At 49.9% G+C, this 25001-nt stretch overlaps 1 protein-coding gene across 14 annotated transcripts in view; it reads left to right on the forward strand.

Moving 5' to 3' along the window:
• Positions 1 to 25001, forward strand: part of ADGRB1 (adhesion G protein-coupled receptor B1) — a 281192-nt gene that overhangs the window by 68922 nt on the left and 187269 nt on the right. For all 14 annotated transcript variants that reach the window (XM_042035706.1, XM_042035708.1, XM_042035709.1 and 11 more), the window contains one exon: positions 10340 to 11259. In XM_042035706.1, coding sequence (XP_041891640.1) covers positions 10512 to 11259 — 748 coding nt within the window. In that variant the 5' untranslated portion in view covers positions 10340 to 10511. The remainder of the gene's footprint in view (positions 1 to 10339; positions 11260 to 25001) is intronic.

The raw sequence follows: 25001 nt of genomic DNA on the forward strand, positions 1-25001 counted from the left end.
TGGGAGGGAGTTTTAACAACATGGATGTGACTTGTGACACTCCTTTTAGTTTCAGGCTCTGTAGATGGTTTGGCAGTGTGGACGTAATTTTTGTGGCTTAATGTAATATCCCTGCACCTTTCTATGGTAAATGAAAAACAGTTATTTAGGGAAGGAATAAGAGACATAGAATCATGGAATCATAGGGCAGACGGGTTTGGAATGGATATTTAAAGATCATCTACTCCGCTCCCCTGCTTCCATGGGCAGCAACATAGTGTGGCTTGGTTTGAAAGGGACCCTGAAGGTCATCTGGCTCCAAAACTTCTGCCATGGGCAGGGACACCTTCCACTATCCCAGGTTGCTCCAAGTCCCATCCAGCCTGGCCTTGGACACTTCCAGGGATGGGGCAGCCACAGCTTCTCTGAACAGCCTGTGCCAGGGCCACACCACCCTCATTATAAAAAATGCCTTCCTCATATCCACCTGCCTCTCCCTCAGTTTAAAACCATCATCTCCTGTCCTATCTCTACAGGTCTTGATAAGAAGCCTCTGTCTCTTTTTTACAAGGCTTCTGTACATATTGAGAGGCTTCAAGGAGGTCTGCCTGGAGCCTTCTCTTCTCCAGGCTGAACAACCCCAGCTCTCCCAGCCTGATTGCACAGCAGAGGGGCTCCAGCCCTCAGATCATTTCCCAGATCTGCATCCACTCTAACAGATCCATGTCTTTCTTGTGCTGAGTGATCCAGCACTGAGGTCTCACCAGAGGGGCAGAATCACCTTCCTAACCTTGCTGGCCACTCTTCTTTTGAGGCATCCCAGGATCTGGTTGGTTTTCTGGTCTGCAATCTCATATTGCCAGTTCGTGTCCAACCTCTCATCCACCAGGATCCTCAAATCCTCTTCCTCAGTGCTACTCTTCATCCGTCATCCCCCAGTCTGTATTGATATTGGGGATTGTACCAACCCAGGGCCACCCAAGTCCATCTGGATGACCCATGAAAGGCTGAAGGAAAAGCAAAGACAGAGCCACCCCCAGACTGGCACTGGCACCCAGACCATCGTGCTCAACAGCATGGATTGGCCTCTCCTCCACAGATTCCCTAATCCAGTTTGTCACCCTTTTATGCCTTTAGCCTCCACAGCATCCTGTGGCAATGAGGTCCCTGACTGAATTACGAGCTTGGTGAAAAACTACTTCCTTTAGTTTGTGCTCAGGCTTTGGGGTCAGCGAGGATGGCTCCCTGCGTCACGAGCCTTAATTCACTGCTGCTCCCTATGTCCCTTGAGGACCTTGGGGTGCTGCAGAAATGCACTTATTTATCATTCTTCTGCTTTGTAAGTGCGGGTTGCAGACTTCTGCTGCTTCAAGGTCATGGCTGGATCCAAAACCGTGGAAACTTGGGGTTTTAAAAGGGATTTGCTTTGTCCGTCTTTCTCTCCACCTTCAGGGGCTGTGCTCAACTTGATGGAAAGGTTCCACACCCTGCTCAAGCTCAGGTATTTCTGTCATCTCCGTGACGCTGGGAAGTTCCTATTTGCCCACTTTAGTGTGGTATCAGAGACTCCAAAGCCCCTCATTTCAGACCTTGTGGAAGCAGATGGAATCTCTCCCATAGCTAAAGCAGCCCAGTTCTTTTGTGGTACTCACTCTGTGGACAGTGAAAGTAAGTCCAGGGATGACCACAGTTCTGGTTTTACTAAAAAGGACCTGTATTTTAAGTGTCTTTTGTAGCCACAGCCTGAATCTCCACCCTCCTCTTGCTGAAAATTGCAAATCTGAGCAAGAGGATCTTACGGTCCTTCTGTGTGCAATCTAATGACGTCCTCACTGGGCATTGGAAACTGAATGCCTAAAATTACAAGCTGAATTCCTGTTGTCAGAAGGGGAAATGTTCCCAATCCAGTTTTAACTTTGCTGAGACAGCAGCATTCAAAAACAGCATGGTGCACCTTCAGGGTTGATGTAAAATTGGACTCTGATGCAGTCTTTCCATCTTTTCCCAGCTGCTGCCTGGGAAATTTATCCCCATCACTGGGGGAGTGTAAACATTGTTTGTCTGGTGGGGGGAAACTGAGGCACGGTCATTCAAAGCCATGGAAAGAATCAGAAGAGGAGCCCACATTAAATTTTCCCTACACTGGGGCTGGTCAAAGGCTTCTGATCATCTCCTGCTGCTGATCATCCCCAGCCAGTTACGAGCTGGAGAGCAGCAAAGTGGAAATCTCCTTTCCTGGTACTGGGAGAAGCACCAGGACTTGAGCTCATGCAGATCCTAGCCCAGAGCTCGTTGCAAAACCAGCTGTTTGGGTCTTCATCTCCTTTGGTTTCCCTCGGGCAGCCCAGCTCCGAGGTGCCATGGGGCGCGAGAAGTTCCAAATCCAGCTGTTATTCCATCCCAGATGTGTGGACAGGTGGGACAGGAGCAGAGATCCAAGTTTCTTGGCCAAGGCACCTCCTTTTCCTTTGTCCTCTGTAGCCATCTCTGCATCAGTGACTCCAGAGAGCCAGGATCTGGAATCATCAAATTGTGAAAGGCTTGAGTTGGAAGGGACCTCAAAGATCATCAGTCCCACCCCCTGTCATGGACAGGGACATCTTCCACTATCCCAGGTTGCTCCAAATCCCATCCAACCTGGCCTTGGACACTTCCAGGGATGGGGCAGCCACAGCTTCTCTGGGCAGCCTGTGCCAGGGCCTCCCCACTCTCACAGGGAGGAATTTCTTCCTAAAATATGGCCTGAAACATTTTCCCATCACTGCTTACACATCTCAGGACGCTTGCTGGTGACGTTTTTACCCCAGCCAACAATCCCCACCCCAGACCATGCCTGGGTACAGCTCAGGAGCGAACATTAAGCCCTGTGGAAGGCTGTTCTGCTTTGGGAACAGGCAGTTTAGCCACAGGAGCAGGAGCTGTGTCTGGGCTCTTGTCCTCAGGGGCCAGAGAATGAGCCTGAGGATGTGATTTATGTGGGACACAGAAATGAGCAGTGTCAGGACATGCACCCCATGAATCCCAAAGCCCAATTTTAGCTTTGCCAAACATCCCTCTGCACATGTCCCTGTGCAAGCCTGAGCTTCACCATGCACACAAAGCCCCTCCCTAAATACCCCCTATCCCCGGGGGGCTCCCACTTATCTCCCCAGCTAATGCCAGTGCTTTTAACCTCCAGACGGTTTCCCAATCAATCCCATCCCTGTTCCCAGCTCAAATGAGCAACGATGGAAGCATTCCTGTTCACTCATTAGGATGACCTTGCCCTCAGAGGCCCTCTTGTGTAACCCTCACAACCAGGAGCAGGGTGGTAATGTAGGGAAAAAGACCCCAAAGGGTTGGCTGGGAGCACTGTCAGTCAGGAACAAGGCAGCAGGGAAAACGGGATTTTTCTAGGATTTGCTGGTGTAGAATCCATGATATTTCTTGGTGGGGATGGGGATGGGTGGGAGTGGGGCCAGTCAGGGATCATGGGTGATGCTGGCATGGAGGAAAGACTGATCTTACCAGGATCAGAAGCATTGTGTATTCCCCTGGGAATGAGGAAATGCCTGGGAACTCATAACAGGCTTGCTGTAATCCCATTCAAACTGGGATTTAAATCTGCTTTCCTTAAACTGTGGCAGGGTAAGGTGTAACATTATGACCTCCATCAATAACCTTCTGCCAAGAACCCCCACGTGCTCCTTGACTTTGCTGTGCAAGGACATCAAAGCCAGCCCTATAAAGTCCTTGAGAAACTCCAAGTCCAGTCAGGGCTCCTAACAGACAATGCCAAAAGATTTGCACCCATGTAGAGGAAAGTTGAGGACAAAAATAGATGTGGATTGAGATAAGGGGATGCTTAGTCTTTAAATTAATCTCTTTTTGGGATGAAATCCTGGCTGGTTGGAAATGAATCATCATCTCCAGCACTCAGCTGGAAATCTTCAGATCATGGAGCTCTAAAGGAAAGCAGAAGATTCTTCTCACATCCATCTTTTCAGGTGGGAAAGCTGAAGCATGAATTGGCAGAGATGCTTCAGTGACAGTGTGCACAAATCCTGGAGCCAGGATTCAAATCTGGCCTCTGGCTCCCCCTGACTGTGTCTCCCCATCTGGCCAATGCTGAAGGAGATCACAGATGCATGGGTTCAACCAAAGCTCAGGGGCTTTGGAGTTTCCTCATTGTGGTTGAAAGCCCCTTGGGGAGCCCCAGGATGATCCATTCCCTGATATTTCCCATTTCCCAGCCCTCCCTTTCCCCAAATCCCCTCTTGCAGCCTTTGACAGTTGAAATAGGATCAGGATCCTGCCCCACAAGCCAGTTCCCATCACAGAATCAAACATTCCCCACCCTGTTAATGCTGTTCCTGCAGGCTGTTCCACATCTGCTGGGGTCCACCCCTAAGGCGAGTGCATTTCCCACTTGGAGCTGGGAGAAATTTGGGATGAAGGATGCTGGTGTGTGTACATATAGAATTTATTAGCACAGCAGACAGGTGAAATTTGGCTTTCTCTGCACTCAGGAGACTCAGAGAGAGGCAGGGGGTAGCACATCAGTCTCTGCAGTGATGGAGAAAATATTCCAGGATGTGAGGGATCGGTGCAGGAATCTGTGTTAGGAAAATCATGGAGTTGTTTGGGTTGGAAGGGACCTTAAATATCATCTAATTCCACCCCCTCTGCCATGGGCAGGGACACCTGTCCCTTGCTCAAAGCCCTCTGACCTGGCCTTGAACACTTCCAGGGATGGAAAATGAACCATAAAAAATAACAATAAGGAAAAACCCTGATTTTGAGCACTGATTTTATGGTAGAGGTGCTGCTCCAGGACCTGACCAAGCTCCCTGGGTGCCTTCCAGGATAAACTCCTCTCCCTGCAGCCCAGCAGCCCAGCAGAGCCATTGCAGCTGAGCAACACCCAGGTCTGAGCCCTTCTTGACTCCTCTCTGTGCTGTCAGCTCACAGATGCCACCGTGTTTTTCCAGGCATTTCCACTCTGCTTTGCTCCCTCGCAAAAACAAAATTTCCAAGCTGTTGCAGCTTTTTTTTTTTTCCCCTGCTAACAGTTCCTCGTGAATAAGGACAGAACAAACTCCTTCCCTGTGTTTCCTCAGAGTGGCAAGGGACGAGCTTTTCAGGGCCAGGCATTTTTCTGCCTCAGGCAAAAGGGATATTTAGTGTGATGTCTGGGGACCTTCTTACAGGGAAATGGGAAGCCCCAGGAAAGGAGGATTCGCTTGATGAGAGTTGTTTTCAGCCTGCTGGGATGTCAGCCGTGCACCAAAGTCAGGAGAAGGAAAAGCAGAGGGAAGTAAATCTTGGACAGTAGCACATCTGGAGCCAGTGGGCAGAGAAAGGGGAGCTGGAACTGCTGGACCGGTGGGAACAGATCAGGGAGCAGGTGTTGGGAATGGTCCTACAGGCAGCAGTGGGCAAGGATGCCCTTTCTGCAGTCATCTTCATTTTTTTCCCCGTTTTTTTCTTTCTTTTTCCATGGAGTGTTTGTGTGTGTGTGTGTTTGTGTGCATGTCTAAGAGTGCCCTCCATTGGCCACATCCAGGCTGCTGCTCCAGGAGTGCCACCAGCACAGCCAGGGAAGGTGGTGGCTGCTCCACCAGCGATGTCACCCTTCCCTCGTGGGAGGACTGTGCCATGCAGGGACTTTGGAAAGCAGGACATGGCAGCACTGCCGGCATCCCACAGGCTCCTCCTGCCCAGGCAGAGCTGAAATCCCTGGGCTGGGCACAGCTGCAGAGCTGGACACGCCAGTTTGGAGGTGTCCATCAGGGAGATCTTGTTGGGATGGGGTGAATCGGCTTGTGGGGCTATTCAGGCAGAGGGTGAAGGCAGTTGTGGGTAAAATCAGGGATGCCCTGATCCCTGCTCACACATCCCACACTGCCTGACTCCCCAGAGTGGCTGTGGGTGGGCAGAATTTGTGCAGAAATCAAGCAGGAACAACGAGAGTGGTGGCAAAATCCAGCCTCAGACCTGGATCATTCCCGCGGCAAGACAGGGCCCACCATGGTGGTGTCTGGTCAAAGCTTGGACTTAGTAACCTTGGAGATCTTTTCCAGCCTTACTGATTCGATGATTCTGTGGCTGGCAGGCTCCAAAATTCACTGGGATCAGTGCAAACTGTATGCCTACACCCCTTGGGTTCCAAAATTCACTGGGACCAGTGCAAACTGGATGCCTAAATCCCCTGGGCAGCCCAGATGTAACCTGTGATTTAGTCCTTGCCTGGTTTTGATCTGAGCTGTGAAGGGCTGTCCCAGGTTGTGTTTCTGATCCAGTGGGTGCCAGAGTGGGATGGCAAACGCTCAGCAAGGAGGTAGAAAAAATCGTGAGGGCAGTTCTGAGTTGTGTGAGGGTGCAGGAGCCTCGCTGGTGGCTCACAGCTCTTCATAATCCCCTTCCTTGTCACCTCTGACAGCTGCACAAGGTGACCAAGGCAAAAGGACCATTCAGACCAAACTTTTCGGTCTCGTTCTGTGAGTTTCTTGGGATGAAAAACCATTTTTGCCAAGGGCACACACACACACAAGGGCAACAATAATTTTGTCCTTTGGTTTGTCCTTGAGAAACAAGCCCAAGGTGTTCCAATGTCACCAGCTGTCCCCAGGCTTTGCTCTGCCAGACCCACCTCCCAGGCAGAGATGGAAGGAAAGGGGAGGGGAAGTGTTGTGTGCTCCAAGTTGGAGCCAAAGGATGGGACCAGGCAGGGATGTCTTCCATCACTCAAAATTCCAGGAACAGCCAGGCTACCTGGACACTGACTGTGGCAAAAACCATGGGAATGTGGGCAAAATTGACTGTGTGCCATATGAATGTGACCTCCAACACTGCAATAATCTGTTTTTTCACTCCTTCAATAACTTCCCCAGCTGCAGGCTGTAGCCTCTGGTTATATGTCCCCCTTGGGATTTTTTTGGGGATGGAAGTGTAGGAGATGGATCTCTGCTGAAATCAAGCAGCCACTCAGGTACCTGTTGCATCTTCCCTCCCTGCCAGGTCCAACACCTGTCGAGCCAAAGATCCAGGTGTGGAGGGGGTTTTGCCCATCCACTCCTGCTCTGAGTAAAGATTCCCACTTCAGCAGGGATTAGTTGAAAGAGGAAAAAAAAATGTTTATGCTCTTTATGGGGAAACCTGCCAGATGTGACTGCACTGAGGGGAAATCAATTGTGAGACCTGACAACCATAACAGGTCTGGTTAAAGTTTGTTGGCTTTTACGGTGCTTTTCCCTGACAGGGGTAATGAGGGGGCATTTGTTTTGTGCTCACCACATCCTCAGACAGAAGCAGGTCTGTGGTCAGTGTGAGAAAAATTGAGTTTGTGGAGAGCAGGAGGCCTGGGCTGAATCCCAGGCACTGAAGTCACCATTAGGAACTGGATTTCAAAACAAACCCTGTCTCCTCATCATCTGGTTGCTATGGAGGCACTGCTAGCTCCTGCTTCCAACCAGGAAAGGCAAGTTTCTGGTCTGGACCAGAGGTTAAGATGACAAGAAAGATGGAGATATTATTTACAAGAGCAGGGAGTGACAGAATAAGGGGAATTGGCTTCCCACTAGCAGAGGGCAGGTTTAGATGGGGTATCAGGAAGAAATTCTTTACTCGGAGGGTGGGGAGGCCTTGGCACAGGTTGTTCAGAGAGATTCCGGATTCCCCATCCCTGGAAGAGTTCAAGGCCAGGTTGGACAGGGCTTGGAGCAACCTGGGATAATGGGAGGTGTCCCTGCCTGTGGCAGCGCTTTGGACAAAATGATCTTTAAGGTCCCTTCCAACCCAACCCACTCTGTGATTCTGTGATCCTTGTGGGTCCCTTCTGACTCAATATATTCCGTAATTCTGTGATCCCTGGCTCGCTCATCAGGGTCAAGGTCAGGTAGACTTTGGATTTGCAAACAGAATGAGCTGTTCCAGCACTGTCCTAAGAGACCCAGTGGCCCCTTTCAGAGGGTCAGCTAAAGCAAGAGCCTTTCAGCTCCCAAATCTGATATTTAGGGCATTCACAGTCCTATTTAGGCAGCCCCTCCTGCTAATCAGGAAATTTATAAGATGTTTGGTAGATCCCTGTTCTATTCTTTGCAAGCAAGACCAGGTTTGCATCCCCTTTTCACTCCTGAATTCTGGCTCCAGAGGCAGGCAGGAGCCTGGCAAGGGGAGATTTGCACTGTCAAGCTTTGTAGACTGCAAAGCAGCCAGGAGTGGGGATCTGACTTGTAAAAAATTTAAGTCCAAATGCATTTGGACTCCATGCTGATTAGTGTCAGGTCTAACACACACTCAGGAACCTGCTGGCAGGGGCTGCAGTGATTTGAATCTGGGATGAAACACAGTTTGCAAATAGCAGGTCTGACTTTTGAGTTCCCCAACCCTTTCCTGCCCAAAAGAAAAGGTTTTGGCAGGAGAAAGAAGATGCAGAGACAACTCTTTGATATAGAGCAGGGAGAGAACCTGAGTGAACGTGGAGGTGCATTTAGCTTCTCATCTCTTCCCAGATGCACAGGATGGTCTGTGGGCTTCTCATCTCCTATTTTTCAGTCTCTCCTGGGGCTGGGTTTGGCTGCCTGGACTGTGGATTTGCTGGGAATTTGTACGGCTGTGGTGGAAGGTCCCTCTGTTTGCAGTCTGGGAAGGCAGAGCCTGGCATGGGGTGGGAGATGGCAGCAGTGGGGACAGCAGTGGGGACATGGGGGCTGGAGGTGCAATGAAGACATGTTTTCCCTCTCCCCTGGATGTAGATGCCCCTCTCCATAGACTTTCACCCTAATTCCTTCCTCGCAGTGCCACCCTAATCATGGGGAAACACATCGGAATTATTTGTGGGTTGCAGCCCAGGGTAATGTTTGCCCCTCAGGAACTGGGCTGTTTGCATTTCAATGCAGGGGCCTTGAGCACCTGCTTCACTATGAACTGCGAAGTCTCCTGAAATCACGGCAGTTTTCTGACTTGATAGGAGGAAATCTTCCTCCCAGGTTCCCCTTTGTCCTTTGGAAATGGGACGGCAGCGCTGTTTTGGAGGCAGCGAGTGCTGCAGGGGCAGGGCAAGCCTCACCCAAGAGGAAACTCCTGATTTTCTCTACCTGGGGTGAGCTGAGAGGGGAGGAAGGGAAAAAGGTTGGAAAGTGGGAAGGAAAAGGCCCCATGGCTGTGTCATCAGCAGTGGAGAAATCCTGCCCTACTCTCTGGGGGTCTGCCCCTCCTGCAGCTGTTATCAGTGCCCGTCCCCAAACCTGGGGGTGGACACGGATGGGAGTCCATGATGAGGAAAGTCCTGCTACTGATCCTGTTTTCCTTTCTCTCTTCTCTCCTGCAAAGAGAGGAGATGGAGGGAAGGGGATGTAGGAGAGTCTTTTGTTGGGGTAAGAAAGAGGGAGATTTACACGAGTGCAGAGGATCCTCTTTGTCATGGAGGGGGAACAGGGCTCTGGGCTGAAGGAGGAATCTGGGCTAGAGAGGGTTGCAGGGAATGCGTCCTTAGGGTATTGCAGGGTGGATTCTACTCTGGATGAAGGGTTTTGGGGGCTGAAGGAGGCCCTGGGACTGGCACAGAGGGCTCTCACTCTCTGCAGATGCTCTGAGCCTGGCTACAGCACCACAGGCTTTGGGGTGTCCTGCACTCAGGGGTGGAAGGAGGGGTGGCTGCCTGGTGTGGGAAGACATAAAATCTGCCTCTTTGGCCCTTTTTTGCTTGTGTGCTGGGCGTACAGCTCCATCCATTATTCTGCCTGGCCTCAGGGTTACACCAGTGCTGGGTTCCTGAACAACAGTTCCCTTCCCTGCACTGCTTTGGTGGAAAGGAGAGAGAAAAGGAGAGACATAAAGAAGCTAAAAACCAACTGCTGGCAGAGGGAAGAGAGGAGGCAGAGCCTAGCTGGCCATGCTGACCTCCAGCCCACCCTCCCCAGGTGCAGCCTGAAATCTGAGTTGAACCAGCATCCTGGCTCACTTGGGATGGAGAGAGCTGGAGACTCCCTAACCCAGAGACCAATCCTGTTTTCTTTGGGGAGATGGTTAAAATTCACAGCCAAGGCTCTGCTGGCTCAGCAGAGGGATCTGCATGGGCAGAGGGCACTGGGAAGGACAGCAGGTCACAGCTGTGTTCACCCCGGGTCAGTCACAGTTGGGCCCCTCCTGGGGGTTAGGACACCCCAAGGATGGGATCACCCCCAAACCAAGTGTGGGAATGGTGATGTGGGGCTGCATCTTCCCCCCGTGAGAAGTGCTGGGACTGGGAGTGCTGTGTGGGTTCTCAGCCTTGTGAAGGGTTAATAAAAACAACAACAACAAAACACCGCCAAAAACCCCAAATCCCAAATCTCTTCTCTTTCTCTCCCCTCCTCCTTCCCTTCTCTGTTTTTTCCAGGTGTTGTTTATGGCCACAGGAGGGAGCTCAAATCCAGACATGGGAGGATCGGCTTGATTTCAGATCCAGAGCCTCTTAAACTCTGCTTTTCCTCTAAGCTGGTCCCTGTTATGTCCAGGATCTGGCACCTGCTTGACATTTACTTTGAGTTCCAGAGGACCAGAGACCTAGGATGAGGAGCATTGGATCCGCCCTGAACCTGCTTTTGGTATCGCCACTCTACTTTGTGTGGACCGTGGTCGCTCTGGACCTGGCCCAAACTCCCTGCACCACTTTGGTCCAAGGGAAATTCTTTGGGTATTTCTCCTCCTTCGCCGTCTTCCCACTGAACTCCTCTCTCTGCTCTTGGATTATCCAGAACCCCGACCCTCGCAGGTACACTTTGTACATGAAGATCCTCAAACCCTCCGGCGTATGTGACCACCAGCACATCCGCACCTACCAGTTCGACTCCTTCCTGGAGTCCACCCGCACCTACCTGGGCATGGAGAGCTTTGACGATGTGTTGAAGCTCTGCGATGGCTCCACCCGCTTTGCCTTCCTCCAGTCCAACAAACAATTCCTGCAGATGAAGCAGACGGCCCCGCCGGGCGTGGACACCTGGCCCATGCGGTGGAAGCCCACCAAGGCTCAGGAGAGGGACTTCTCGGTGGAATATCTGGTGGTGGGCAACAGGAACCCCAGCAAAGCCGCCTGCCAGATGCTCTGCAAGTGGCTGGATGCCTGCTTGGCCATCAGCAGCAGCTCCCACCCATGTGGCATCATGCAGACCCCGTGCTCCTGCTCGGGAGGGGAGGTCCTGGATCAGGCCAGCGAGATCCTGGGGTTCACCAGGAAGAAGGAAGATTGCTACAAGGATGGAATTTACCTGGAGAACTGCGTGAGCAGCCCTAAGGACAGCAATGGAGCGGAGTTCCCGGGTGAGTGGAGGGTGGCCGGGGGGTGCTGGGGAGGGAGGGCTGGTTGGGCTCTCCTCTCACAGGTCTCACACTGTCCCCGTCACCTCTGTGTCCGTATCTGTGGATGCCTGGCATGGAAACCTCATTTCCCAATCAACAGGCAGGTCAGAGAACCCTCCAAGGCTCTTTATGAGCCTGCGACTGGAATTGAAAATCAGCTGCCCCTAAATACTCCCCAAGTTGTTTTGTTCATCCTCGGGGTTTGTTCATTGCTTGTTTTACTCCTGCAGCCTCCGAGCTGCTGAGGGGGAGCTTCTTACCTGAGGCTGAGCAGTTTTCCAACATAATTACAGATGTCCTAGAAAAGGCAGGATCCAAGGTACCTCCCGAGGCAGGCTGCTCTCAGCAGCCCTATCAACCACTTTAATTTCTAGGGAAAACTTAATTCCTGGGTCTGTTTCGCAGGGATGGCAACAGAAGGCACTCTCGTTTTGTTCTCAGCTTCGTTTTCCTTCTGGAGGCTTTCAGGAAGAAAACTCACCACGCTGCTTCCAGGGGATTGCTTGGTGCCTTTGCTGTGGCTTGTTCCTCAGACATGTCACTGGGTTTTGATTGAGGTCTTGAGTATGGTGTGGGCTGGGAAGGGACGGGGAGGTGGGAGAGGCATGAGAAAAAGGTCTGTGAATCAAGGTGGGATGGTCCTGAGGTCTGATCTTGGTCTGGGGAGGGAAGTGCTCCTTCCAGAGACCTGACACAGCCAGGGAAAAAGCAGACAGAAGGGACTCGGGGGGTCGGAAAGTGAAGCTTTTTTCTCACTACCTGTGTCAGGTCTGCTCTGGGGTGTTTATTCTCAGCTCCCACCCCACCTGCCAGGATGCAGGTTACGTAAAGCAGAGGTGTGATGCTAAATAGGAATCCAGGTGGCAGGGAATGGAGCTTCCAGTTCCGTGAGCCTCAGACCCACAGCTGACCCTCACCCCAAGATCTCATCTTCTTCAGGTGCTGGACTGAAATGTCCTCTGCCACCAGCAGAAAGTTGACATCTGTCTGGGTCACAAATTTGGGGATCCTTCCTGACTTTTCCACCCCAACTGAGGGTGGAATTTCTCAGGGTTGAGGGGAAGAGGCCAGATTAGCTTGCAGTAGGAAGGAGGTGGCTGGGCACAGATCCAGGCTGTGCAGAGTGATTTTCCTGCAGCCTGCACCTGGCATTAGCTGAGAGATTAGGATATGATCAGGTACTCATGCTTTCGTCAGTGTATTTTGCAGGAGATTTTGTTCCTCACTGATCTGTGAATCAATACATGAAGGCACAGCCGAGCCATAAATCCTGCAAATTAGTTCTTCAGCCGTGCCTCCCTCCCTGGCCACAAACACAAGACTCCCCAGATTTGGGTTTAGTTTTTTTGGTTTTTTTTTTGCAATGCCCTTTTCTCCTGTGTGAACAGCTCGTGAGGAGCCTCCTCGGAGTTCAGTCATGTGTCATGCCTGGAATTTGCTGATTGGGTGATTTATGCATTCCACCCAAGCAGTATGACCTTTCTCACTGCAACCAAAGGTGAAATTTGAAATAAGATTTTCAGCAAATCCTGAAGCATTCAAGCTTAATATTGGCTTTTGTAGGGATCTCTCCTAGTCCAGCTCGAGTGCCCGAATGTTCCCACAAAGTAAATATGAAAGAGGCTCAAGGGTGGCTGAATCAAAATCCTTTTTGGGTGTCAAATATTTGTAGAGTGGAGATAATTTTTCTGCTGGCTGCTCACATCTGCTCCATATTGAAGACAGGGAATTATCGTCTGTGCTGGTGGGATGCCATCCACACAGCAACGATGCTTGCAGGGTGCCCGGGCTCTCCATGTGCTGCTCTGTCTGTCACTGTGTCTGTTTTGATTTATGCAAAGGCTTGATCAGGAAGATGGAGGCGAGATCCAATTTGGACAGGGAGTCAGCAATCCCTTAACAGCATTTTGTGGGTGGAATATTTTGATAGGGTTCCTGATTTCCAAGTGCTGATGCTGGTTATTGCACTCGTTGCTGTTCTGATTGTATTTGTAGCGGGTTTTTTTCCAACAAGCCTTTTTATTTTTTTTTGATTATCATCGCTATTTTTCCCTCCCTGCTGCTTTCTGAGTCATTTGTTGTTTCTGGGCCTGTCTTAACACTTTCATCTTGGAACAAGTGGGCATGTGTGAGTTGTACTAATCTACTCTGATGACTTTAAAGGCACAAAAAGGAATTTGGAATTCCATGGCAGGGGTTGGAATGAGATGATCTTTGAGGTCCCTTCCAACTCAAACCACCCTTTGAATTGCCAGATACCCAGATACCATCCTGAAATATGAAACTTGACTTTCCCTAATGTGCCTTTTTATTCCTTGGGTATTTCCAAAGCGAATGGATGGGTGCAAATCTACAACGAGGTGTTGCCTTGGACACAGCTGTGCTTTGGCTCACGGTCTGTGGGTGAGATCCCTGTGAAAAGCTTCGCTCCAAGAGGATCCAGAACTATAGGGACAACAAGAGCTCCAGAACTACAGGGACACTCAAGAAAACATAACTGACAGACTGTTTGCACTCATGGCCAGTGAGTTTACACCTGGTTCGGGTGCACAGGGAAATTGATGACCATTTATTGAGGGACTTCCCAAAGAAACTCTGCCAAAGTGACCCTGTCTTATCTGCAGCACCTGTTCTTCAGTGTCTGGAGGAAGGAGAAACTGCTCCAAATTTGCTTCCCAGGTTTAGTGAGACGCTCTTTGTGCTCACTGTCCCACACAGATATTTCAGAGGGTACAGCAGGCAGTGGTGGGTTGCAGAAGAATCCCTCAGGTTATCCCTCAGATATTTTGGTCTTCCTGCACATGGAGCTTGTCCTGGTGATCAGCAGGACATGCTTTGAAATCTTGGGCAGCTGCCTCCAGCTGCTACTCCAGGGAGGCTTGAACTGGGATTGTTTTCCAGGAGAAGACAATTCAACAGGGGAACTGTTGATAACTGGCCGCTATCAGATCTCCCTTGGCTGACTCAGGGAATGTGGGAAGAAGGCAGAGGTTTGTTTGTAGGTGCCTGTGTTTAGATGTAAATCCTGTTTTTGGTATGCAAATTGGTATTTCTTGAATAAGTTTGTGGTGCAAGAGCAGGAGACTGAAGAAGGGAAAACCTCCTGAAGTGCTGGGTATTGGTTCTTCGGGGTCTGAAAATGCTTGTGACCCTCCCAAATGTCAGCTGGCTTCTGTAATCGGAGCTGGAGCTTTAAAAGGGATGACGATGTGACCCTGTAATGAGAGAAGGTTAAATGTGTGCTTAAGTGCTGTGCTGAGTTAGGCACTTAATGAATGTCTAATTAGTCTTGTCTCCACGTGAGCTGTTCCTGGAAGGCCATTGCAGTGCTGTCACATTTCGGTGGCCCAAAGAGGCAAACATCATTCTCTGGTCCTTTTGCTCTTCTTGTTCCCATCTTAGGGGGATCCAGGATGCTGACTGTAAATCAAGGCTAAAAGTGTCCCCAAAATATATTATTTGTTTCATGATAAATCAGGTGGCTCCAGGGCTGGAGGGGTTTTTATAATGCTAGACTGAAACGCTGAGGATTTTTCCTGCCTTTCCTGCTAAATTTTCCCTTCTTTTGCCATCCTCATTGCTCTGAACAAAATCAAATCCCCCTTCCTCACACATGCTCATCATTTCTGTTTTGTTCGTGGTGTTTCATCTTCCACTTTTAGATGCTTTTCCACCTCTGTAACCTTGATCAAGATGTCTCAGAGTGTCTGATCTCTGTTTGGAGAGGCCCAAGAACAAATTCCTTCTTAACCTCTGCTGCATTAAGTAAGCTGGACTCCATAAATCTCTCACTGCAGGATGCACCCTCCAAACCTCTCTTGTTGTTGGGAAGTTTCACTTCATTTTTGGACAGCTCTTTGGTAAAAACATGCTTTGGTCTCCTCAGGAGGGCTGAGCTTCTGCCTGGATTTGTGGCTGAGTGGCTCCTGAATGGGGTCCATGGTGTGGAAGAGGAACCAGAGGCACAGAAATGAATCAATTCCCACCCTCCCTGCTGCAGAAATCATCTTGGGTGGCACAGCTCCCCTCACCTCGAATCTCCAATCTCTCCCAGGGCAGAGATAACCTGATAAGTCATTACTATGTTTGAGATAGGCTTTAGTGGCCATGAAAGCTCCAGAGATTGATAAAGAGCTGTGAGTAATTGCCCAGGGGCAGATCTCAAACCTCTCCTTGACATCTTCAGCTCTTTATGACACACTCGCTCTTCCTCCAGCAAGAATCCCCCAGGCCTGAGCAGCTGAGCTTGCAGACAGAGGTGTTTGGCTTTGGTTTGGCCTCGGGTTTGGATTTGCCAATGAAACAGCAAAGGGATTTGGGTGAGTGCATTTTCACTGCCTCTCTGGAAGGTGTGCAGCGTTCCAGCTCCTCGCTTCTCCACCTGTGTTTGTCCCTGTTGTCTGATCTGGACATCCCTGAGAGCGGAGGTTGTATGGGGTGAGAGATCAACAGCAAAACACGGGGCAAGGAAGCACTGATTTCTGCTCATGTGTAAAATTTTCCTGTGTAAACTGCTGAAATCATTGGAGATTTCACCTGACATCCCCCCCAGCTTTAGTCCAAATTTCAGCAGCTGACAAGACCTGATACTCCTTCCCAGTTCCTGGAGGAGGAGGAGGAGGTTGAACAGAGCCTGGCATGTGGCAAAGAGGTCACCTTGTCACCTGCAGCGAATCCCCACTGCACCCATATGGGCAGCTCCTGGCAGGAATGTCCCTCTTGCCTGTGGTCACAGGGTGCTTATGGATGAGGCAAATGTGGGGAGCTCCTCCCTGGGCGCTGGAACGGGGTGTTCTGGCTCAGTTTAAACACTCAGATCTTTCTGACCTGCATGAGCCCTGCCTGCCCCACTGTTCTCCTCTAGGATTGTCAAAGACCTTGCAGATGGAATGGAATGGAATGGAATGGAATAGAATAGGAGTATTTTCAGTTGGAAAAGACCTGCAATGATTATCTAGTCCCACTGCCTGACCAAAAGTTTAAATAAGGGCATTGTCCAAATACTTCTTAAGCACTGATAGGGATGGGACATCGACCACCTCTCTAAAAAACCTGTTCTGATTTTTGGCCACCCTCTCAGTAAACAAAGCCTTCTTAATGTCCAGCCCACAGCTCCCCTGGTGCAGTTGGAAGCATTCCCACACGTCCATCCCATCACGGGACCCCAGGGAGAATTAGGCATGAGCACAGGAGTGCTGGAGTGCTGTGAGCACGCAGCAGCACTGTGAAGTGCCAGGGCAGAAATTCCCCGTGTACCGGCTGCTTTCAGCACTAAATCCAGCCCCGCGTGTGTCTGTACGGAGACGGGGTGGAGAAAAACGAGCAGAGCAAAGCGATCAGTTCCACTGTGAACCCAACAGCTTGTGGACATGATCACAACGCAGAAACATCAGCAATTACCGGCTCAATGCGCTGTCGTTGTTGCAGGGAGACCAAAGGTGGAATTTACATCCGGTTGCCGGGGGAGTTTCACAGGCAGCTACTCCCATTATTGCGACGGGGACTTTTACGGGTAATTTAATGAGTGGCAGCCCGGTGAAAGGCTCAGCTTTTCAGTTTGCCCTTTTTTTCTCTCTCTCTTTTTTTTAATTTTCAATTTTTTAACATCCTGTCGTATTCAGGTTCCGTAGCAGTCACCGCAAAATGTTTTATATGGGAGTACAAAGTGAAATTAAGGTGCAGGGAAACACCAACACCAGAGTCAAAATCATCACATCTCCAGAGTAGTTTTCCATCTACAACTGCAGAAAATGAGGGTGATGGTGCTGACACTTCAAAGGGAAGGTGCACAGAGGGATTCCTGTCCGTTTTCACCACTTATCCCAAATATCTGGCCCTTTTCACCACCCATCCTGAATATCTGATGTATTTAGGTAATGGGAGCAGGCTGAAAAATGGAAAATATTTTCTGTAAGAGGAACTGGATCCATGGAGATTTTTAGCTGTTTGATTCACCTGTGCGGCGCCTTAACTCTCCGGATTTCCTTGGCACTGAGCTCCGACCTGGTGGATCCCAACTCTCACAGCTGATAGAGCTCTGGGATTCCTTCAGGTTTCCTTTAAAGGGACTTCTCCCCTTTTCGCTGCTGGCTTCCTCTATCCAGGTGCAAAAGACTTTGGGTAGAGCCAGGACTTAGCAGAGACGATGTCTAGCCAAGCTGCCTGCGAGATTCAGCAGATCCAGGGGGGGAGAAGGGCTCTGTGTCATTTTCAGCACTAAATGCTCTTATTTAGCACTAAATGCACTTATTTCCCAGAGAAGTTGTGGACTCCCCATCCCTGGAAGTGCTCAAGGCCAGGATGGATGGGACCCTGAGCAACCTGGCCTAGAGGAAGGTGTCCCTGTCTGTGGCAGGGGGTTGGAATGCATCAATCTTTAGGGTTCTTTCCAACCTTCTGTTGGAAATGATACAAAGTTTAAAATTTTTTATGTAACTTTAGTCAATTTTGTTCGCTTTTGCCCCGGGGGAAAGGAGTTGAAGTTTCTTTTCAGGGAACTGTTCCACCAGGCGAGGTCTGATGAGCTGAACATCTCAACGGACGGGGGTAGCAGAGAAGATACACAAAAGATGACAACCATAAACCACCATTAAAGAACTCCAAAGATCACCCCTGGCATGGTCTGAGACCCCTGGTCTGGAAAAAGAGAGATAAAAGAACCCAAGAATGGGAACCTAATTAGCATCAGAGGCAAAGAAATCTGTATCCAATAGGAACCCAAATACTAAGAACTGCACTACTTGGGACCAATGAGCATTGAACCAATAAATTTCTATGAGTTTTGACTGTATAAGTATGTGAAAAATCAACTAAAATTCCTGTGCAATTGAATGATTTTCTCTGCACAACCCAGCTATGTGTGGATGAAATGATTTCTGTTGCACATCCTGGCCAGAACAAAGTAATGCCTCGATTCTCCGACACTAAAAATGCTGTTGGAGAGTTTTTTGTTTTTTTCCACGGTTTCGGTGGCACTTCCAGAGCATCGCCAACACCACTGTAGCTTCATCTCTTTTCCCATATCTTCCCATTCTTACAATCAGTGAAATTTTGACAGCATCTACGGGTGTTGATTCTATCTCCTGCAAGTCCCTCGTTCCCCAGGACAGTCCTGGAGCAAGCCCGGGATAAACAGGTTAGAAAACTGGTTTGGAATTCTCAGCAAGCATCCTGGAGAGGACTCAGCAACTGCTTTTCCCTGGAGTGGCTCTGCCAATGTCACCTCCAGCCGCTGAATCTCCTTTTGGCACACTCTCTTCTTGCAGACAACAATCCGATACTGAAATCCCATCTTTTATCCTTCAGCGCGGTGAGACAGCCAGGCTGGGAAAGGACGTCCTTTAGCACACCAGAACTGCAGATCTGTTGAGTTTAAATATATTTCTTTGTGTTCCCTGGCTCGAGTTTCAATAGAGCGATAATTGCCACACACCTCATTAAGCTGAATGCTCTCGATAGGTCTTGAGCGGTCCGTGTCATTAAACAAACAGTTACTGACTTGGGATCTGCCCGGTGTTTAGAAGCTGTAAAGAAGGGACCTGGAGGCTGTGAAAGCTGCAGCTCCAGCTTCCCGAAGAAACTCGGCTGCCCTGTCAGCGTGGCTGCTTTATCCCGCTGTTTCTGGGGCACTTTGAGGAGTCTGATCCTTCCCTGTGTCCTGAGGCAGGAATGCAATTACTGGTGCAAGTCTCTGGCTTTGTCGCCTTGCCTGGATGAAGAGGGGGATACCCTGGTCTCTGCCAGTCTGGATTTTGGGTTTTGGAAGCTGACACTTCCCTACTTGTTTGTTTTGAGGACAAGAGTTCGGGTATATTTGTTTTGAGGGTGCCCAAACCAGAGAAAGGTGATAAAATTCAGTGTATGGTGCTGAAACAGGAGAAACAGCTGGGAGCAGGGGTGCTGACACTATTTTTCTGGTTCTTCTCCTGAATCTGAAGTCTGAAGGACCAAGATGCAAGGTTTTGGCCCCTCAGCTTTTGTTAAGACCCCAAGACTGATCAGAAAACGACCTACCCTGAGATTCTCCTTCAGGATCTACTGGAGGCCAAGATAGGACAAGGGGAACGGTGATTCCACCACATGTCCCTGTTTAATCTGCTCTCCCAGATTAAACCCGTCCTCATGGAAGGCTTTATCCAGTGATCTGTGTGCATTTCATTGCAGGTCTGTATCCCAAGTGCCTGCCGGATGAACTTGAGGGTTAGTTTTCGTATCCCCTTCCCATAACTTAACTAAACTTGTGACCAAGACTGTCAACAGAATCCCATTCCTACCAACTCTGGTCAGAAGTAGAGGTGTGGAGGAAAGGCGTTGCAGGGCATGTGCCATGGGGATGGATGACCAGGACAGGTTCAGGTTGGCCATTAGACCTCCATAAGTGTCCAGCCCAGAGTTCAGGAGGGCAAGGAAGCAGTTCAAGTGTGCACAGAGCTTCATGGCTTTAGAATTAGTGCCCTGTGAGGCAACCAGGCCAAAAGTCAGGGATGCTGTGCATGTGAATGTACCCACAGGCAGGATTGTCCTGGTGTAGGGAGATGCCAGACACTCCAGCCTCCATGAACAGTTCCAGTCCATGAGGATCACAGAATCAGAGTGGGTTGGGTTGGAGAGGATTTTCAAGATATCTCATTCCAAACCCCTGCCATGGGCAGGGACACCTTCCGCTATTCCAGTTGCTCCAAGCCCCATCCAACCTGGCTTTGAACACTTCCAGGGGTGGGGCAGCCACCAGTTCTCTGGGTAGTTGTGCTTGATGGCAGCAGTTCTGGATGGTACCAGCTTGCTCTTGATGCCCATTAACCTGGGACTGGGACTAAATAATCTCTACAGCCCTGGATTAAAGAGGTGTTTGCACCAGAATTCCAGTTGTGGACATGCTGGGAAAGATCATAATGGGCATTCCTGGGAGAAAAACACCCAGGAAGATGTGCCAGAGCTGCTGTTCACAGCTGGTTTTATTCAACACTTGTCTTCTACCCTTTTAGCAAGGGTCAGTCAAAGGATCATAAGTAAATTTACTGATGACAATTTCTGCCCACAAAATCCTCTCCCTTTCATACCCTTTCTTTCTCCATTGTTTAGTTTGCTGGGTTTAGTTGTTTATTTTTCATTTTAATGTCCTGCTTGGCAGGAATTCATAGAATCATGGAAAGGTTTGGGTTGGAAGGGACCTTAAACATCATCATCTCATCCCAGCCCCCTGCTACGGGCAGGGACATCTTCCACTAGACCAGGTGTCTCAGAATCCCAGCCAACCTGGCCTTGGACACTTTCAGGGATGGGGCATCCACCAGTTCTCTGGGCAGCTTGTAGCCTTCTCTTCTCCAGGCTGAAGAATCCCAACTCTCCCAGCCTGTTTTCATAGGAGAGGTGCTCCAGCCCTCTGAGCATCCTCTTTAGGGTCAGCTAAGATCAACGAGTGGTGCTGTGACCTGAGACCAGTGATGTTTGTAAGAGGAAGGCCGACAGAAGGCAGCAGAGGAGCTGCTCAGGGGGATGTCTGGGTTGCTGGGGGGCCACTTGATGAAGAAGAGAAGATGCAGGGACCAGGAGAGTCCCCAGGTAACCATACAGAAGTAGTTAAGGAGACTGCTTTTTGTGCTTCTCTGCTTTTGGGCCATGGAGGAGCCCGGGAGGCCTCTTTGGGCAGTTCAACCAGCTGCCTCCATGGACCCACCACAGCTGAGGAATCATCAAGGAGAAAACAGACCTTGTGGGAGAGCCATGTTGGATTCCACCCACTGCCAGGGCAGGGATGGCTTTCCTGGCTCAGCAGATTCACCATATTTCCCCTCTGCCCAGTCCCTTCCCTGCTGCCAGCCCTGGTGTCCCTGTCCCAGCTCAGCAGTGCCATGTTCTAGCCTGTTGTCACTGGAGCTGGTGGAATGTTCAGTGTGAGTTTTATCTTGGCATAACCTGTTGCCTTTTGCTTGCTTCAGGGCAGAGGAAGAGAAGAGTTGAAGCTTTTCCAAGCCTTTAAACACCATGACCAACCATCCCCACTCCTGAGCCTGCTGGATTGGCCCCCAGCTTGGCACTAGAGCATCCCTTCTTAAAAACAGAGCTCTGTGATGACTGGGAAGGATGAAATTTCCTACCATGTGAAGTCCCATGTTCCTCTCCTGTGATAACTCCTCTCATTGCTGCTCGTATCCAAATCCTTCATAACCTTAATTTTTCAGCAATGCCTTTGGGATTGTCCTGTTACCAGCACCCTCCTGGGGCTTTTTCTGGACATAACATATCTGGAGTATTTCTGGCCTGGATTGGATGGTGGGCCAGGTAAACCAGTTAACTGCCGTACTAGGTATTATTTTGGTGAGTGAGATCCCTTAGGCTGAGCTCACACTCACCAGAAACCTTCACAGACTGAGCATCCTTGGGGTGAGGCTGCCCTCAAACAGTGGTTGAAGGAATATAAATCAGACAGATAAACCCAGAAATCTCCTTTTCTTGGGGTTCTGCCTGGAATGAAAACCTGGGCCAGTGTTTTATCAGGTGTCCTGGAGCCCCTCCCTCATGGTCCCACTGGGTTAGTCTGGCTTTGGGGTTGCACTTCTCTCCTGGAGTTGGGGATGTTCTTGTGCTGGGTGAAGGAGGCAAAGAGAACTATGAGAAGCAAACAAAAAAATGCCAAGAGCAGCACAGGAGGAGATTTAGACTTTCCAATATGTACTGGGTGAGCTGGGTCACCCAGCTGGAGTGGGTCCTGCTCTCTGGAGAGGGCCTGGATGAGCAGAAGGTCTTAGAGAAATGCCGTAAATAGGTCTGGAGACTTCAAAGGTTTGTGGAGGAGTGTTTGTCTTGCACTTTCTCTCTCTGGATCAGAACTCCTCTCAGTGAGCCAGGGCAGGCACTGAGCACTCAAATAAATGCTTTTAATACCACAGAAGGAAAATAAAATAAGGGAAGAGGTGGTGGAGGAGGGAATGGTTGAAGCACAGAGTTGCCCCAGGGCACATCTCCAGTCACGAATGTCCAGAGAGCCAGAGGCACGGGCACACAGCTGGGTCTGATGTGTGGATGTGCACACACAGGGGAATGTGGAGCTGGGCTGGGAGAGCTGGCAATGTCCAGCCTGGAGAAGAGAAGGCTCCAGGGAGACCTCAGAGCCCCTTCCAGGGCCTAAAGGGGCTCCAGGAGAGCTGGAGAGGGACTTTTTTGCAAGAGCATGTAGTGATAGGACAAGGAGGAATGGTCCTAAGATGAAGCAGGGAAGGTTTAGATTGGAAATTAGGAAGGAATTCTTCCCTGTGAGGGTGGGGAGGCCCTGGCTCATGTTTTCCAGGGAAGCTGTGGCTGCCCCATCCCTGGAAGTATCTGAGGCCAGGTTGGGGGGGGCTTGGAGCAACCTGGGATAGTGGGAGGTGTCCCTGCCCATGGCAGAGGTTGGGACTAAACAGTTTTTAAAGTCTCTTCCAACATACCTATGAACAAATCCCAGTGCTGAGACCCCCGTGGGAAGCCCCAACATCCCATACACACAGACCCAGGATGGATGTGCTGTTTCCCAGTCAAGGGAGAGAGTCCGTGGAGACCCGCAGTGTGCAAACTCACTGCAGGAACAGGAGGCTGACTCATCCTTCAACCTTTCCCTGCTTCTCCCAAAATGTGCCATGAGGCCGATCTGTGCCTCCCGGTGCATTTCAGGAGGAGATGGATTTGTTTACACTTGTGGGATCCTTCCCATGAAAGTAGAAATTCTGTTACTCCGCCCAGAGCCAAAGCACACTGAGGGATTCCCCAGAGTGCCTCAGAACTTGGTGGGAAAGGACAACCTGCACGGCTTGGTGTTCTGAGGGAACAAAGGACTTGCTTTGAGGCTGCAGTCAGCCAAAGCTGTCCCCAAATCCCAAAAGAGTGAGGGACATGCATCCCCCTGCCCTGCCCTCCACAGCAAAGCCAGCACAGACTTCTGCACCATAAAATGCTTTTAATCTGCTTTAAATCCAGCTTGTGCTTGGCTGGTGGTTTGAACCACTCCTAGGGACCACCTGCTCTTCCCCAAAGCTCTCTCCACTCCCTGACGTGTGGCTTATCAAAGAGAGATCTTGCAGCACCTACCCCTGCAGCATTCACACTGTTTTTTTGGGGGCTTTTACTGGAGAGTTGTGGTTTTGGAGACTTTTGGCTGCTCCTCAACTCCTTCCTTCCCCACATTCCAGCTCAGGTGTGGTACCTGTGCACAAGCCCTGTGCAGGGTTTGAAATATACTCCTGACTCCCATATTTCCCATTCCTGTCTCCATTTTTCCACCCTGGGGCCGGTTTCCTCTCACACCAAGACCCTTGGATGTGTTTTTGAGGAGCGAAGTCCCTCCAAGGCGGGTGTTGCGATGCTGAGCTGCCTCTCCCTGTCCGGTTCTGCCGTGAGCTGCCTCGGTGCAGTGAATAATTGTGGCCATTCTGCTTTCGAGGACCATTCCACCGAGGAAGCCTTCGCTTCGGAAGGCAGCACTCACAGAAATGACAACTTTGTCTACTTCACGTTTTAATTAAAACTCCAAGTATTCGCCTTCACCCCCACTCCTTCCCTCCCCACCTTTTTCCATCCTGATCCTCCCGCTGCAAATGAACATCCAGTGTTACTTGGGGACAAAGCATTAATTCAGCAATTAAATCATTGAATGCTCCTCTGGCAAAATGAACTATCTCCTGCCTTTCTTGTGTTTTACCACTTTTTTTTCCCCCCTTTTTTTCCCCCCCTATTCCTTCTTCTTCCCTCTGGTGAGATAAGGCTGTCATTCTTGAAAGCTGTTTTAAATATTCATGTTTTAATTAATGGACTTTATTGCATGAACTCTATATAAGGTAATAAAAAAGACTGCCTGAGGCACAACACATTTTTTTTTCCTGTTGTTTGTTCTTGAAGGGAACTAAGAAATAAAAAGCTTAATATGTTCCTTCAATGAACATTAGAAAGATACACAGAAATGAGAGCCATGGGTCATTTAGCCAGTGGGGTCTCCCCAACCACAGGCTCCTTAGGATGGTGGAGCAGGATGTAAATAAACGGGAATCTTGGAGGGACTGATCCCTTCAGGTTCTGCTGTGGACAGAGGAGGTCAGTGGGCTGCATCCAGAGGATGCACAGCTGGAGATAGAGGCAGACCTGCAATTATCCAGCTGTCAAGAAAGCTGAAGAGGGACTTTTCACAAGGGCTTGTAGTGATGGCACAAGGGGGAATGGCCTTAAGTAGGAAGAGGGTGGACTTAGATTAAATTTTGGGAAGAAATTCCTTGCTTTAAGGGTGGTGAGGCCCTGGCACAAGTTGCCCCAAGAAGTTGTGGACTCCCCATCCCTGGAAGTGTTCAAGGCCGGGTTGGACGGGGCTTGGAGCAGCCTGGGATAGCAGAAGGTGTCCCTGCCCATGGCAGGGGGTTGGAATGAGATGATCTTGAAGGTCCCTCCCAGCTCAAACCATTCTATGATCCTGTGATCAAGGGCCCTTCAGAGCTATGAGTGTTTGGGGCTGAAGAAAATCTTTGGCTGTACCTGGAAAGTGAATTCGTTGTTTTAGATGATGTTTTTGACAAAGTAAAACAGAAGGAAAGTCTGGACCAGCCACCTTGCCCAATACTTCTGGGCTGAAAAACCCAAATATTGATTGCACATTTCTGCTCTCGATTTTTGCTTTTATGGAAGGCAAACAAGCCAATAGAATGCATGAATTCATGAAACATCTGGTCTTGCCACTTATGTAT

The sequence above is a fragment of the Corvus kubaryi genome, unplaced genomic scaffold, assembly GCF_017639235.1.
Source record: "Corvus kubaryi isolate FWS band 111438036 unplaced genomic scaffold, C.kubaryi_AGA036_p1.0 37385, whole genome shotgun sequence".
Classification (NCBI taxonomy): Eukaryota; Metazoa; Chordata; class Aves; order Passeriformes; family Corvidae; genus Corvus; species Corvus kubaryi.